The 16,194-nt window shown below is 44.8% G+C and overlaps 1 protein-coding gene across 6 annotated transcripts in view; it reads left to right on the forward strand.

Annotated features, from left to right (window-relative positions):
- The window catches only part of FRMD4A (FERM domain containing 4A), a gene marked incomplete at both ends in the record, with an annotated part of 535,058 nt that overhangs the window by 505,724 nt on the left and 13,140 nt on the right, over positions 1–16,194 (forward strand). For all 6 annotated transcript variants that reach the window (XM_084253889.1, XM_084253888.1, XM_084253890.1 and 3 more), the window contains 5 exons: positions 3,149–3,282; positions 7,100–7,222; positions 11,135–11,363; positions 13,587–13,643; positions 15,927–16,164. In XM_084253889.1, the coding sequence (XP_084110015.1) occupies positions 3,149–3,282; positions 7,100–7,222; positions 11,135–11,363; positions 13,587–13,643; positions 15,927–16,164 (781 nt within the window). The remainder of the gene's footprint in view (positions 1–3,148; positions 3,283–7,099; positions 7,223–11,134; positions 11,364–13,586; positions 13,644–15,926; positions 16,165–16,194) is intronic.

Consider the following 16,194-nt stretch of genomic DNA (forward strand, 5'->3'; position numbering starts at 1 on the left):
AGCTTAGAGCTGATAAGCACAGGGTAGTGACTTATGAAGGTAGAAAGCTGAACCGTTTAATAAGGGGGAGCTATGTGTTGCTTGGATTGTGAAACCCCATGATTTAGTGTCTGAGAGCCATGAGGTAATGCAGTCTCAGCAAGTGTCAAGCTTTCGTTCAAGTTTGCTGTTGAGTTCGGAAACCTGCAAATAGAGGCACGATGAAATCTGGGAAAGGATTACAAAAATGATTAAGTTTGGAAAGTGGGTTCTATGTAGAAAAATCCTACAGGTAACTGGATTTCCTTACCAAGACGACATACAATGTAATTATAGCACTCAGGTATGTGACTGCCAGCATTTGTTTCTTTGTCCCAGATAATATTAGCCGTTGTAGAGAGTTATAGAAATGGTGCTTTCCTACAGAGATAGATATTCTCTATTTCTGGCTAGAATAGGGTGGAGGAAGAAGAGAAAAAAAGCCCAAGTTGGAATCAAAATGCACTTAGACATTGAGAATTCTCGATGACTAGGGTTATAAGAACCAAGATGCATGACAGTTGAGAGAATATGGGGTTCCCTTTCAGACTAATTAAGAAAGCAAATGAATAGGGCTCTATAGCAGAGGATAGCAGGGGCTTTTTTTGTTTTTTAATTGAGGTAACATTGTTTTACAACCCTTTGTAAGTTTCAGGAATGTGGCTTCATACCATACGTACCACCAAAAGTCTAGTTGCCATTCGCCGTCATCCAGTGGACACCCTCTACTTGTTCCTTCCACCCACTCCTTGTAATCACCATTCTGGTGTCTCAACCTAAGGGTGTGTTTTTGTTTGGTTTGTTTATTTGCTTTGTTTCTTTATATTCCACATGAGTAAAATCATAGTGTGTCTTTTTCTGACTTCTTTCACCTAGTATAATCCCCTCAAGGTCCATTCATGTTGTCACAAATGGCAAGATTTCAGTTTTTAATAGCCACGTAGTAGGCCACTGTGTATGAAAGAGATATATGTGTGAGATATGTATATGATACATATATCATATCTTTAGCCATTTATTCATTAATAGGTACTTAGTTTTTCCATATCTTTGTGAATCGTGTTGTAATGAGAATAGGGGTTCAATTAATTTTTACATATTCTTTGGATAAATACCTAGATGTGGACTTGCTGGATCATATAGTAGTTTTTTGGGTTTTTTTTTTAAGATTTATTTAATTTATTTATTTTATACACGCACTGGGTACAGTCAGAAGCGCGGGAGGGTGAGAGAATTCACCAGAGCCAGAGCAGGGAGCAGAGCAGGCAGAAGGACCGAAGTACACTGCTGAGGGGAGCAGCAGGCGGCAGGAGAGGTCTGCACACCATGTGGGACCCGCCTCCGGTGGCCGGGGAGCAGCTGGGGATCGAACCAGCGCTGCAGAAGCTGCGGGCAGCCTTGCAACCCTGCGCTCAACCGCTGCACCACCGGGGAGGCCCCTGTAGTTTAGTTTTTTATTTTTTGTTTTTTGTTTCTTTGGAACCTCCACGCTGTTTTCTATAGTGGCTGCACCAATTTAAAGTCCTAACAATAGTGCACAAGGGATCATTTTTCTCCACATCCTTGCCAACACTTGTTTTTTTTTTTTGTTTTTTTTTTTTGCTTTTTTGATAATTGCCATCCTAACAGGTGTGAGATGATATTTCATTGTGGTTTTCCCTAATGATACGCGATGTCCTTTCAGATTAAAAATTGGTTTAAGAATGAATATCTTTTCATGTGCCTGCTAGCCATCTGCATATTTTCTTGGGAGAAGTGTCTATTCAGATCCTCATAGCACAGCAAAGGCATATGATGCAAACGCATAGAGGTTATTTCTAGCCTTAAGATTCTGAGATGCCCTCTCTGCCACTGAAAGAAACAATATCTGACATTGGGAATTCCCATTGAATTATTCAAAATCTGTCATCTGTTCACTGAATTGTCCCAGGATGTTTCATATGGAAATAGAATTCCATCCCCTTCCCTAAAAAATCCTGTGGCAATTTTTATTGGGACTATAATAATTCTATTGTTAAATTCCTGGAGAACTGAAATCTTTAAAACACCAAGCTTCCAATCCATGACTATAGTACATCACTCTCCTTAATTTTCCCAGCAGAGTATCATAATTTTTATTGTAGAGATTTACACACCTTTCCTTTGAGTTCTGTCCAGGTATTCGATGTCATCTGATGCTGATGCACGTGGCATCATCTAAGCCTCTGAGTACACGTGCAGTAACACCAGCCCATTTCTAACTCTGTGCTCCCTGTGGGCACATGAAGTGAAGTAGCAATCAGTGTCCCTTTCCCGGTACCACTCGTGCTAACCCCCTCCAAGCAGGCGAGGCGGAACTGCTTCACTGCTGGAAACTTATTTCCGAATCCAAACATTGCAGCCCAGAAATTATTCTTTTGTTATAAACTAAATCTCTCCAACTGGCCTTTCAGCTTATTTTCCTTTTGTTTGGTTCAGTTTGTCTGCTACAAAGGCTTCATATTTAACACTCAGCTATGTGAATCATGCAGACATGTCTGTGCTGCATGTACAAATAAGTACAGCTTTTTTGGAGGGAATTTGCTCATGATACAGTATTTAATTGAAAAATAAAATTAAAATCTAATTTTAAAAATAAAATATTTATATTAAAATATAATTTTATTTTTAAAATATATGTGCTTAAAAGTTCAAAAGAAAATGTGTAGCTATGGTTATTATTGAGTGACTGTTACTGAGTACGAATTAGTTTTAGATTGGTCTACACTTTCAAAATCTTAGGATAAGCATGCACTAGTTTTGTACTTAGCAAAAAATAGGCATTTTTAAGGGGAAAAAATTAAAACTATGTATTAAAATTCTGCCTTGAACTTTACTTTCCCCTTTATCAGGTAAGGCCCCTTTCATTAAAATTTGCCAGTTTGCAGGAGTGGAAATTTTCTCACCAGTCCTGGCTAGCTATAAAATTCCAGCCAAGTGCTCAGAATTTGCTCCTCACACTTGGAACTCGGCAGCACCTGTTTAACTTCACACCCCTGGTTCCTGGGGTAAATCCCACATGCATAGTACAGGCTCCAGTGAAATTCCTTAGCGGTCCAGATGTGCGCCCCCCTCCCTCGGCTGGTCTAGTCACCCCACTGTTTATTGACAGGTTCGCAGGAATCAGATAGCTCTCAGTCGGCCAAGAAAGACATGCTGGCCGCCTTGAAATCCAGGCAGGAAGCTCTGGAGGAAACACTTCGCCAGCGGCTGGAGGAGCTGAAGAAACTGTGCCTCCGAGAAGCGGTAAGCACTGCTGTTTCGTCCTGTGGAGTCTGTGCTTCCGAGTCCTCGTCTCTTCATAGTTACCAAAGTCAAGGGTGCAGGTGATAGAGAGCATGTGAGGGAAGCCAGTTCGCTCCTGAAACACAGCTGTGGGGAACACTGATGCAACCCTGATGATGCACCTATCAGAGTCACAGGTGCAGGCAGCGCTGGGACAGCAGCAACAGGACCCTGGCCCTGGCGGCCAGAAGACAAGCACCAGTAACAGCCCCTTCTATTCGCATGGTGCACCACCGTCTATAAACCGTTTCCTCACAATACTCCCTTGTTGGATATAATGACTTACTAGCATCTTCCTAAGAGCTGCGTTTATTGTGGTGCTGGCTTTTTTTCTCGTGAGGATAGTTCAGATTTATGTTGGAGACCATATTGAGAGGCATCATTGTGGAGCAACAAAGAAACCAGGATTTCACTGGATATATAATCCCCTTGAAGGTTCATGGTCTGGTGTTTCTTTCACTTTATTTTAAATTGTAGCCTAGTGGTATTTAAAATTTTTATGCGAAGCAATGCTTCCTCATGCCCCAGTGTATGTTAAGTCTCAAGTTTCGTTGGGATTTGGGGGCTGCAGTAGACTACTGTCTGTATTTGCTTGAACCTTTACTTCCACTTTTTTCTATTAATTCTATGACTCTTTGTTCCCATGTTTGAAGACTTGATTTTTTAATGCAACACACATTACTATGCATGTGTGTGCACACATGTTCGTGTGCAGGCACATGGACACGAGGAGAGAGGAGTCCTCTGGAGACAGACTGTGTCCCAGATGACATTACAAAGAACTGTTGGTAAACAGTGCAGAATGGGAAGTTTTATAAAGGTCGCCAAACTAAGTCGAAGAGACATACTCCCCTCCCCCAAATAATGCCTTGCCAAAGGCAGAATGAAACAAGGAAGGGGCCATAGAGTGAGATCATATTACATTTCAACTTGGCTTAATTATGCTCTGGATTGATTTAAACCTTAAACCGGAGCTTGCTCACAGCAGACCCACATTAGCACAAATCCATTGCAAATCTAGGAAAGCAACTGGCCTAGCTGGGGGATGTGCTCTGTGATACTGTTAATATTAGCCACCTTTCTATAAAGAATACGCTGGAAGAATTGAAAAATTCTGGGCTTGGATGATTGCATTTAATCATTTGTAAAGCCTTGTTTTGGTTTTAATAAAAAAAATATGTCCCTGACCCAGGAGGGAATCAGCACCAGAAAATTAGAGAAACATGTTAGGGCAAGGTTAGCATATGTTATAAAGGTGTCACTGTCTACGCTCCTGTGCCTTACAATGTTGACACCAGAAAACAGAACTTGGGCAGAAGAAATAACTTCACAAGAAACCCTGGGCGGGCAGACAGTTCTGTGTGCTGCCTCTGGCCCTGCCCACCCGCGCTCTGATGGCAGCTCCTTCTTGCCAACTCAACTCTCTTCTGCTCTTTCTCTGAATCTCACACACCAAGCCCCTCCGTTTCACATATCCAGAAGTGCTGTCCCTGGGGAGCTGGGGGCCAGCATGAGAATTTGGCAGAGTATCGCCAATGTAAGGAACCCAGACAAGCCCACAAGTGTGTTAAATTACTCCTTCCCAGGGGCTCTGCTTACATGCAAAATCAGATTCAATGTGGAGAATCAAGGCCTGACTCACAGACCTAGCAGAGGCAGAGAATCAGTAGCCTCATAAGTTTAAAAAAAAAAAAAAAAAAAGGTTTGTTTTAAAATCACAAAATCACAGGCACTTCAGAATTATAAAAGCCTCAATATGTGCTATTTATAGACAGACTTTTAGGGAAGCAGATAAAATTGTTGCAGCGTAAACACATAACTGCTTTGGAGACATTTGAACCACATTTTTTTTTTTTTTTTGTTTAAAGAAAGAAACAGGGAAGAAAATGCAGGGCATTTCATACTCAAATAATTAGACATTGTGCTCTGAAATGTTTACAGTGGGGGACAGAAAGTCCACGGGTTCATTTCCCAGTGGCCTGCATACAGAAGGAAAGGGGCCCAGGAGCATGAGAGTGGCTGTGCATGCCACTTTCACACACGTGCACACACCCCAGCATGCACATATGCCCATGCATGTGCATCTATACTCAGATGCACACATACACATGGACACTCCAGTGTGCACACACCCATCACATACTCACACACACACACCGGTACCACACACCCCAGTCACAGATGCATGAGAACACACCAATATATACACACTCCCCAATGCGCACACACACCAACAGCAGTGCACACACACAGCAGTGAGGAGAGGCCAGTCAGAGCCTGGAACCTGGTGGTTTGGGTTTTACCGCTTCCTGGCTATAGGTGCAAACTCCTTGTGTGAATGATATGTGTTCCCGGGAAGAGACTGCACGCTCCCACTGGTCAGAACAGCCCCTCTAGTATTTGTGCAGCAGTTATGTTGATTTGGGACTAGAAACCCAGGTCAGGGCTTGGCCTGGAGGTGCCCCCACACCAGTAGAGTCTTACAGTGGCTCCCCCAGGTTCTCTGGTCCTTGAAAGTGGCTCCTTGAAGACAGGCCTTGGCCCCACCATTTGAATTAGCTGCTAACTCAAATTTTAACATCATTCAGCCCAAATAAATAGCCTAATTCTTTTTTTTTTAAAGATTTATTTATGCATACAAGGACAGGGGCCAGAGATGTGGGGGGATTAGAGGATTCACCAGAGATAAAGTGAGGAGCAGAACAGGTGGATCTATTTGAAATACACTGTTGAGGGGAGCAGTGGGCAAGTCAGGAGAGGTGTACTGCACCATATGGGTCACCTCCCTGGCCGGGGATCAAACTCATGTTGCAGAGACTGCGGATAGCTTCATAGTGCTGCATCTTAACCCCTTGCACCACCAGGGATGCCCCGTGAGCCTAATTCTAATCCCAAGTCATTCCTCAGACCACAGGGACTAACTACCCAGATCATGTCACTATAGTGACTTGTCAACTAAATCAGCTGTCATTATACTTACAACAGTCAGATTTTCAGAGCCCAGAGTACACACACAACAGATCTTTTTAAATAGCCTTGTCAGTAATATAGATTATATTTTCAGTTTCTAAAAAAATCTTATTTGTATACATTCAGTGTCTTCTAGGCTCACTATTTTTGAGCATGTGGCCAGACTGCAGTAATTATTACTCATACTCAGTTTCTAATTCATGTAATAGTGTACTTTTCTGGAATTTGCTGTACAGACAGCATTCTTTAAACTTAAGAGAACTGCAAGGGAATATCTGATGCCATGGAAAGAGCATAGGATTTGGAGCTAGAGCGCCCAGAGGTCCCATTTTGGGTCGGCTCCTTACTGGCTTAATGACCTGCACATAGTAGGTAGGTCCCTTATTTAGGTTTTCTAGATTCCTGCTATGAGTGAGACCATCCGGTGTTTTTCTTTTTCTTTCTGGCTTATTTCTATGAGCATGATCCCTTCCAGCTCCAGGAAATGCCTGTGACATTTTTTTCAGTAACAACTGAAAAAAAAATTGGGTTTTATGATGAAAAGCAATGGTGATTCTATTTACCTGACAGAAATTTATTTTGTGAAAAATTTTTCAAAGCGCAGATAGGTAGACAGGATTGCTCTTGTATTTTCAGATAAATGAATCTGCATTTCTGAATTCCTATTCAGCCATATTGCTCGGTATTATCACTGTTGTGAATCTATGCATTGGGAGGGAGGGGCAATGAATGAGTGTGTGTGTTCTTGAAGCCAGTCATTTGCCCAGTCTGATTTCCGCTCTCTCCTTGTGCTCTGGTGCATGTGCAGGAACTGACAGGCAAGCTGCCCGATGAGTATCCCCTGGACCCAGGGGAAGAGCCACCCATTGTTCGAAGAAGAATAGGAACGGCCTTCAAACTGGATGAACAGAAAATCCTGCCCAAAGGAGAGGTGGGTCCTTGTTAAGATTATCACATTATCCTTATTTTCCCCATTTGTTAGGGCTTCCAGGTTTTCAAAACAAATTTCTTCATTCTCCCCAATGCTGAATGTCATTTCCCATTTCCTCCCACTCCCAAGGAGCTTTCTTTTGACCTTTAGTGAAGTCAGCAGGTTGGCCATTGTGTGGCTGCCTTGGATTACTTAGTTTGCATTAGTGAGTATTCTGATTTCTGTAGAAATAGTCTAGCATGATAGACCTGTCTCAAGTGGCTAAGTTCAACTTGGGAGAATATTCTGTAACACTCATGTGAGATGTTGTTTTAATGGCCTCCCAGCCCTTTGTTACTCAGACCCAAGCACGATGTCTGACCTGTGGAAGAAACAACTAGGGAGGGAAGAAGGTGTCAGCCATGTCAACAGGTGCACAAGGTACCATTGGCTGGGGGAAGGCAGTCGAGCCTGCTCTCCTAACTTCCCCCACTGCTAAAATCCCTGCGTGGCCTGAGCAGAGCGGTGGTCTCTCCTGGCCTCACTTCCCTGGGGTTGGGAGAAGTCACTGGGGTGCTCATTTATCCTTTTTGAACTTAGTGCTGGAGAGGGTTGGACTGGAAGGTTCTCATTTGCAGGTAAGGAGGGGATTTTAGTCTCCAGCTGGTTTATAAGTTATCTAGCCTCAGACTAAAGGAAACTCAAAGCCAGGCCTACTCCAGGCCTCAGGTCATGCCCAGGAAATGTCTTCACAATTTTTTTAAATTTTATTTTATGTATTTTTTACATCATTTCTCATTTTTGCACAATGTATGCATTTTCATCTTGGTTATAGTCCCCATACATTTCCCACCCCCCTAGTTTTGGTCCTACTCCCTCCTCCCCCACCTATAGTGTATCTCTGGTTTATAGTTGCTTATTGATTTTGATTTTTTATTATAATTAGTCTTTATCCTGATCCCTTATTTAGGTTTTCTAAATTCCTGCTATGAGTGAGACCATCTGGTATTTTTCTTTTTCTTTCTGGCTTATTTCGCTGAGCATGATCCCTTCCAGCTCCATCCATGTTGCTGCAAATTGCATGTGTTTATCTTTTTTGAATGCTGAGTAATATTCCATTGTGTATAGTATATATACCTCATCTTCTTGATCCAGTCATCTATTCTGGGGCATTTGGGTTGTTTCTATAGCTTGTCTTCACAATTTTATGCAGAATAAGCTTAAACATTAAAATGTTATTGAACAGAGAGCTTAACAGGACAGACATCACAGTCAATGGAGAAGGAATTATGTGCATATTTGGGTTTAAAAAGTGATTAGGAAAAAGTGACACTGTCATTGTTAACCTGTGGTAGGTTAGCATGAGCGTAGATTCAGGGGGCTTCACAGGTGCCTGGAACCAGTGAAGATGGCAGTGACCTCTGAGAACTGCAGTGGCAGGTCTCGCAGCATCTTGGGGACACACCAGAATGTTTTGTTTGCTCACATCTCAAGTTCTACCAGGCAGTTTTTCTTTAAAATGAATTCATAATCCTTATTGCTTTGGGCTGTTACTAGATTAAATGAGCTGGTACAGTAAGTCAACATTCTTGAAAACTTAAAGTGAACAATATATAGCAGATCCCTGACGAACATCTTTTCATTCCAAGTGGTTTCATTAAAACTTTGATGAGAACAAAACAATCCTGCCAACCATGTCAAAGGAAACATCCTCGGAGGACCTGCTTTCATTGTATGTCCTTTGGTTTCAAGTTGTAGTTTCCAAGAGCCTATTGGTGGCATTAGGTGAGGTCTGGCTGTATAACAAAGCAAGTCCTCAAATAACATTTTTGTTCAGTGTTGGCTTGGATTGGTTTATTCTCATTGACATTAATGAAAGCACATTGACCAAAACAACATTATTCAGATCCTGCTGTGTATGGAGAACATTTAACTCAGCACTTGCCACCTTCGTGATGTCAAATGGAGTTGCTCCAAGTGGAGACTTTAGAAATGAGATGCAGGGCCTCCCCGGTGGCGCAGCGGTTGAGCGCTGGGTTGCGAAGCTGCCCGCGGCCTCTGCGGCGCCGGTTCGATCCCCGGCTGCTCCCCGGCCACCGGAGGAGGGTCCCACATGGCGCGCGGACCTCTCCTGCCGCCCGCTGCTCCCCTCAGCAGTGTACTTCGGTCCTTCTGCCTGCTCTGCTCCCCGCTCTGGCTCTGGTGAATTCTCTCGCCCTCCCGCGCTTCTGACTATACCCAGTGCATGTATAAACAAACAAACAAACAAATAAATAAAATAAAATAAAACATGCCTCTATTAAAAAAAAAAAAAAAAAAAAAAAACTAGAAATGAGATGCAGCCCCTGTGGGCGGGTCCGGGATCCGATCAGGCTCAGAGCTGGGGTGAGGGCCGTGGCCTTTAGAAGACCATCTTTGCCAGACAGTTTTTCAAATCTGGCTGGCCTTTAGAAGTGCCTGCCAGACAGACCTCTGACATTAATCTTGAAAGACCAAAACCCATTTATAGCCAGCATGCTCCCACACAAGACCCCTGGTTCTCCTCGCAGTCCCACCGAGCCTCTTCACCAGCTGCTCCTTCATGCAGCTCAGAAAATGATGACTCAGTTTCCCTAGAACTCCATGTAGGGGAGTAGAACTCCCATGTAGAACTCCATCTTCCTTATCAATCCCACTTCACTATTCTGAAAGTACAAGGTCCCCCCTTATCTACGATTTCAAGTCCCATGGTTTCAGTTAACCATGGTTAATGAAATGACATACAATAAGATATTTTGAGAGAGAACATTCTTATAACTTATTGCAGCACACTATAATCATTGTTTTATTTTAGTTACTGTTGTTAATCTCTTACTGAATTAAATTAATAAATTATAATAAATTAAACTATCACAGGTATGTGTGCATGCTAAAGGACACAGTACTTACAGGGTTTGATTTCAGGAATCACTGAGGCTCTTGGAACATGTCTCCTATGAGTGCGGGGGCGGGGAGGTGCTGCTATAATGAAAGGAAGTACCACAGAATGAGCTGGCGCAGGCTGAGTTCCCCTAGGGAAAGCAGAGCTCCCCCTGCTCTGGCCTCCACGCTGCTCCCCATTTTTCCTACACGTGCACTTGGCTTCCCTGTGCACACAGCAGGCAGCCATCTGTACAAAGCCACTAGCCTTGGCTTGTCTAGTTAAGTAGCTAGACTGTGTCCAGGGCCCCACGAACTTTGGGATCAGTGTCTTGGGCCAGGGCTGTCGTAACAGCCCAGGAACAGCTGTTCCGTGGATCCAGGCTCACAGGACAGTCTTTGTCTTTGGTGACTTGTTTGTGCCAAGATGCTGGGCGGGGGTCCATCTCCACATCCTTCTCCCCCTGAGAGAACATACACAGGCAGCATTGGAAGGAACTGAAGACCGTATTACCTCCTACCTAGTGTCCGTTACTCCTTGCCTTTCCTTCTCGCTCCCAGCCCTAGTCCTGTCTTTCCATTTGGAAAGAAAATGACCGACCAGATTGCCTCTGAATTTCCACAAAGGCTTGGTTTTCTCAAACCTTGCTGGAGACAGTGGCATGAAACCTGGTGACCACAGAGCTTCTCAGGGATGGAGCTAGTGTCTAGGCCAATGCTTGCCTCCAGAATGTAAAGAGCCAGGAGTCCTGAAAGGGGGTGTGCCTTGCACACTTTTTAGAGGACTGGTGAGCCGTGAGATCTTAGGGGTAGGGTCATTGCAAGATCAAGGATCCTGCAAGGTCAGCCAAGGTTGGGGTTGGACACTGGGACTGCTGGTTTCCCGGGACTCGCGTCTCTGAAGGAGTAAAGTTCACTTACCTTAGGGCAGGGACAGCAGCAGGGAGAATGGCTGTCTCCTCCGTGTCCCCCTAAGTGTCAGGTCAGCCAGGGCTCATCCTGAGTTAAGTTTAATTCTACTTCTCCCGCCCCCAGGAAGCTGAGCTGGAACGCCTGGAACGAGAGTTCGCTATTCAATCCCAGATCACGGAAGCTGCGCGTCGGCTAGCCAGTGACCCGAATGTCAGCAAAAAACTCAAGAAACAAAGGAAAACCTCTTATCTGAATGCACTGAAGAAGCTGCAGGAGATCGAAAATGCCATCAATGAGAACCGCATCAAGTCTGGAAAGAAACCCACCCAGAGGGCTTCGCTGATCATTGATGGTGAGTGCTAAACCCACTGGCCCTGTGTGGTCTCTCCCCTCCCACACACTCCCTGCACCCTCAGGAGCCGGCGCCACTCCTGTAGTGGGTCCCGAGCCTGCTGCCTGCACCATCTAAGCAACTAAGCTATTCAACCAGCCTGTGCCTTAATGTTTCCACCCATAAAATGAAAGCCTGATACCAGATGAGAGCAATAAAGTACACTCAAGTCCACAGATGAAAGGGATTATATTAAATCAAACTATCATTATCACTGTTTATTGCCTCCCTGGGAGAACCTGCAGCCCTAAGCTGAGCCCAGTTAACTGTGCCAGTCCAGGCTCTGAATTCTCAGGGACCTTGTCCCTATCCACATTGGGAAGGAATGTTGATTGGCTGGGGTAGGTGGCTGTCTGACTCTACCTTCAGTCTGACTCTCTCAGAGAGGGGCCTCCTAGCCCAAAGCTGAAGTAGGGGAGGGCTGGACCACTCCCTTCTGATTATCTAGAGGCCTGAACTCAAGTCAGAAGGGGTGAGGAGTTTGGGTAACTAGATTTGGAAACCACTGGAGTCTCCCCAAATCCACCAGTAACCACCAGGTTCCCCAACGATTATCTTTTTTACTCCAAGTCAACAGATTCTTCAAAATATACACCAAGTATTCTTTCATAGTGTGTGCATGTTTAAAGCACTTTTGCTTTAAAAAGACAAAGTAGACTGGGGAGGCTGGGGGGGGGTGGTCACTGGTGCTTAATAGGGTCAGTGTCAGGTTGGGAAAATGAAAAAATTCTGGAGATGGATGGCGGTGAGGGCTGTACACAATGTGAATATACTCGATGCCACTGAGCTGTGCAGCTAAAAATGGTTAAAATGGTAATTTTATGTTATATGTGTTTTACGTGTATGTGTGGGTGTGGGTGTGTGTATGTAGCAGCCATGTACTCAAAATTCCCAGGTGCTAAAGGTCGATGCTTCTGTGTCCTGACTTTTGACAGTCCATGAAGCAATACAAATACAAGTAAATTTCTAGTTTCAAAAGAGAGGGACCATAACAAAAATTCCTTTGCTCTAGAACATTTGGAATAACCACCTTCCCCTATCTGTGTCCCTGGCCACGACTTTGTCACTTTTCCTGTCTTCCTAAAAGAGCCAACCCTTCTATTCCCAGTGTCTTTTGAGACCTCCTCCTGTCCCTGGAAGGCACTTGGGGCCTCCCAGCTCTGCAGACACATCCAGCATGGCCAACAGAGTCTGGGTGGGGCCAGAAGGGGATGACATCTTGCTCGTGTATTCCAGAACAGCATGGTTTACAAGCTGCCTAGTGAGGACTGTTCTTTAGGGCTGCCAAGAAGGGCCATTTGTACATCCTCATCTGTACCAACTGGCAAATGGACCCCATCCAAGTTGGTAGCCATTTATTTTTGAACCACTCAAGAAAATAGCTTCTTTATTTTGCTGCCTCATTGAAATATCTTAGTCAGGAGAGCTCACTTGATTTAGAGGAGTATTTCAGGTTCTCCTTAGTCCTTAGCATGGCTTTTAATTTCAAGAAAAAAGGACTTAACTTAGACTCTGAAGACCTGGCATCCTTCACCAGGGGAGCAGAGCCACCCTGCTAAACCACCCCTCCCTGTACATTCCTCAGTTTGCCCACTGTTAAATGGGGGAGGGATGTAGAATCAGCCTACTGTCTCCCTCTTGGGCATGTTCTCATGGTTAATTGAATGGTGTCTATAAAAATAAGCCTTGGGGAGAGAAGCTGTATTTAGCAGCTTGTTTTCTCTGCTAATGACTTGAGACGTTTATTGAGAGGCCATCGACTGCCATGCACACAAAGCCAGGTGCCTTACCCCAGTTTCGCATTTGTAGAGTAATAGCAGTGCACTTCCTTTGGTTTAGTTGGGACATGCCTGAGATGAGGCGGGGACAATGGTGTGGCTTAACCAGGCTCGGGCCTTTACAGTAGATATTAAGCTCCTCAGCACTGCAGTATCTGTAGAAACAAGAGCACAGATACCCAAAGACTGGGGCACCCTGCAGTATCGGGGTTAGAGGGATGAGCTAATGGCCCACCGCAGCCACTACTATCAAAAGAAATACCTAGCAGCCTTTTGATTGTCTTCCAGAGATTCTTTTTCTCACTAGAAAAAGAAGGGTATGGAATGCTGCTAACCAAATGATTTTTCTAGGTAGGGCTTGGTCTGAGGAATGTGCTAAACTCAGACTTCTGTTTTGTCTTCTCAGATGGAAATATTGCCAGTGAAGACAGCTCCCTCTCAGATGCCCTTGTTCTAGAAGACGGTAGGTTTTCCATTCCCTCCTTGAGAACCTAGAGCACAGATTCAACTGGGGGTTAGCTGTGGATAGTCTGGGAACGCCGAGGGTAAGGGCAAGAGCCAGGTCTGACTGCAGCCGTGAGTTCGCTCATCTCCTGGTGTTGTGCATGTTTGGGACTGTCTGTCTATTGGTGTTTTAGTGTTTCCTGTGGCCCAGAGGTAAGAAGTAAGGTGATGTTCAGTGAGTGGTGGTTCACTTTTTTAGTTGCCAAAACCACATTTTTAACCAGAAATAGTAAAAATGAAGGAGACATGGCCCATTGGATGCCTGGCGAGGCCTTGAAAGGTGATGTATTTCTTCCCCATTAGGTACTAAAAATCTGTGGCTATCAGGATATTTTCTTGGGAAATTCTGAAGAAAAAACAGAATTAATCTACAGTGCTCAACACCACCACATATAGAGGGAGAAGGAAGAATTCCAAGCACAAAACCACTTCATCCTGTTTCATATCCTGAAAGCCACAGTGGATATGAAACTATAAAAGGCTGGGCCATTAATGATGTGGAAATATATTAAGTGGTAGTGAATTGTTTTGCCACTTTGTGAAACTTCAGACAGGCAGTATTAAGTGGAAAAATGCGAAAGGTCTACCCAAGTCGTAGTCATAATGAAAACTGCAAAAATAATTGTTATTGATGTAGGGAAGGGCTGCCAGGTCATGTACCCAGTCGTCTTGGCCCTGCGATTAGCAATCTGATTGTAGTATTTTTATCATATGCTTCATTTCATGGGTGGAGAGGAAATGGGCTGCAGGGAGCAGGAAGACGTCTCCTGAGTATCAGATACCCAGCCCTAGTTGGGCCTCTGCGGACTCTCCAGGGGAGGGAACACATCAGTGAGGTTCCTTTGTAATAGGAGTTGGGAGAGCTATGTATTGTGACATTTGATGCATCCTTTGTGATTCCCCTTTCCACATTCCTGACCCCCAGATTTTAATGCTTCACTTGGACACTCCCCACCGCAGGCTTGCTCCTTCTAGGAGCTCTTTACTGATGTGAGGGGTAACAGAGGAGTAGAAGCACAGTGCATGCCCACAGTTCAGGTTGGAGACTAAGAAGCAGGCTGAAAAGAATCCTAGCTGGACATGGACTTAGGGTCAGGTGTAAGGCAGTTGGAGTTTTGAGTTTGCCTTTGTGTATTTTTCCTGTCAAACCCCCACCTCTGCCTTCACAACAGTAATTTCTTCCCCCCTCTCTGTGGTCAGTGCCGCCTTCCCCCTTGCAGGAGGATAGCCCCACAGGGGATAGCTTCCTGACTCCCTCCCCAGCCCCATTTTTGAACCCTGCCTGATGACTGGTTTCAAACAGGATTTGCATCCTGAACTACCTATGCTTAAAAAGTTTTCCTGTGGCTTCAGACCAAATCCTGAAGCCTTAGCCTGGAAGGCAGCTGGGGTACTGCTTACCTCAGTGCACACAGTAAGTCTGCGGCACCTGAACTTGACCAGATCACCTCCCTCTCCCCGTCTCGTCCTCCTTACCACCTGACATGGCCTTGCTGCTGCCTGCACACCTCACCCACAGCTCCCTCCTTGACTAAGGGAACTGGACTTCTCTGAACGTCCCACAGCACTGGATGTGTTAGATTCGAATCCCCTCAAAGTGGGGAATAACCTATTCACATTTAATATTTGTAACCCATCGCTTTCCAAAGAATCTAAGGTAGTTCCAAAATGAAAGCATCACACCGGACCACTTAAAACACAATTTAGATCGTCCTAAAACAGAGTAGATGGATGCCTAGCACCCACAGCAGGTAATTACACTTGACAGATGTACTTTGATTGTTTCCAACAAATATTTAACAAACACCTACTCGGTGTCAACAGTCATTCCAGACACCTGGGATGTAACAGTCAGCAAAACCCTATGGAGCTGAAACTCTCCTAAATCATGTTAGGTGCTTGCTGTGTACTGAAAGAAAACATAACGGTGTAAAAATGACTACATTTTGCTGTTTGGTGTGAAGCATTTATTAGCCAATGTTATTTAATGAAGTTCAGGCCTCCCTCCATTTGTAGCTAACAGAAGCGAAACTTTTCTTCCCATTTAATGCTGCTCAGAGTTTAAGCTTGGCTTGTTCTGGATTGACGTGTCTTGGTAGCTGATGAAGCCAGAGGTTCCTCCACACAGTGATTTGCCTGGAGGAGAGGCAGAGGTGGAGTTCGGGTTTGGGGGGAGCAGGGGAGTCTGTCTCAGTGGGGAAGATGACCCTTGCTCAGTTCCTCTCTTTCCGTCTCTGTGCAGAAGACTCTCAGGTCACCAGCACACTGTCCCCCTTACAGTCTCCACACAAAGGACTCCCTCCTCGGCCACCATCGCACAACAGGCCCCCTCCGCCCCAGTCGCTGGAGGGACTCAGGCAGATGCACTATCACCGCAACGACTATGACAAGTCACCTATAAAGCCCAAAATGTGGAGCGAGTCCTCCTTAGATGAGCCTTATGAGAAGGTCAAGAAACGTTCCTCCCACAGTCATTCCAGGTGAGCTGGGCAGAGGAGGGCCAATGAGGT

This window comes from Talpa europaea, assembly GCF_964194135.1.
Source record: "Talpa europaea genome assembly, chromosome: 14".
Taxonomy (NCBI): Eukaryota; Metazoa; Chordata; class Mammalia; order Eulipotyphla; family Talpidae; genus Talpa; species Talpa europaea.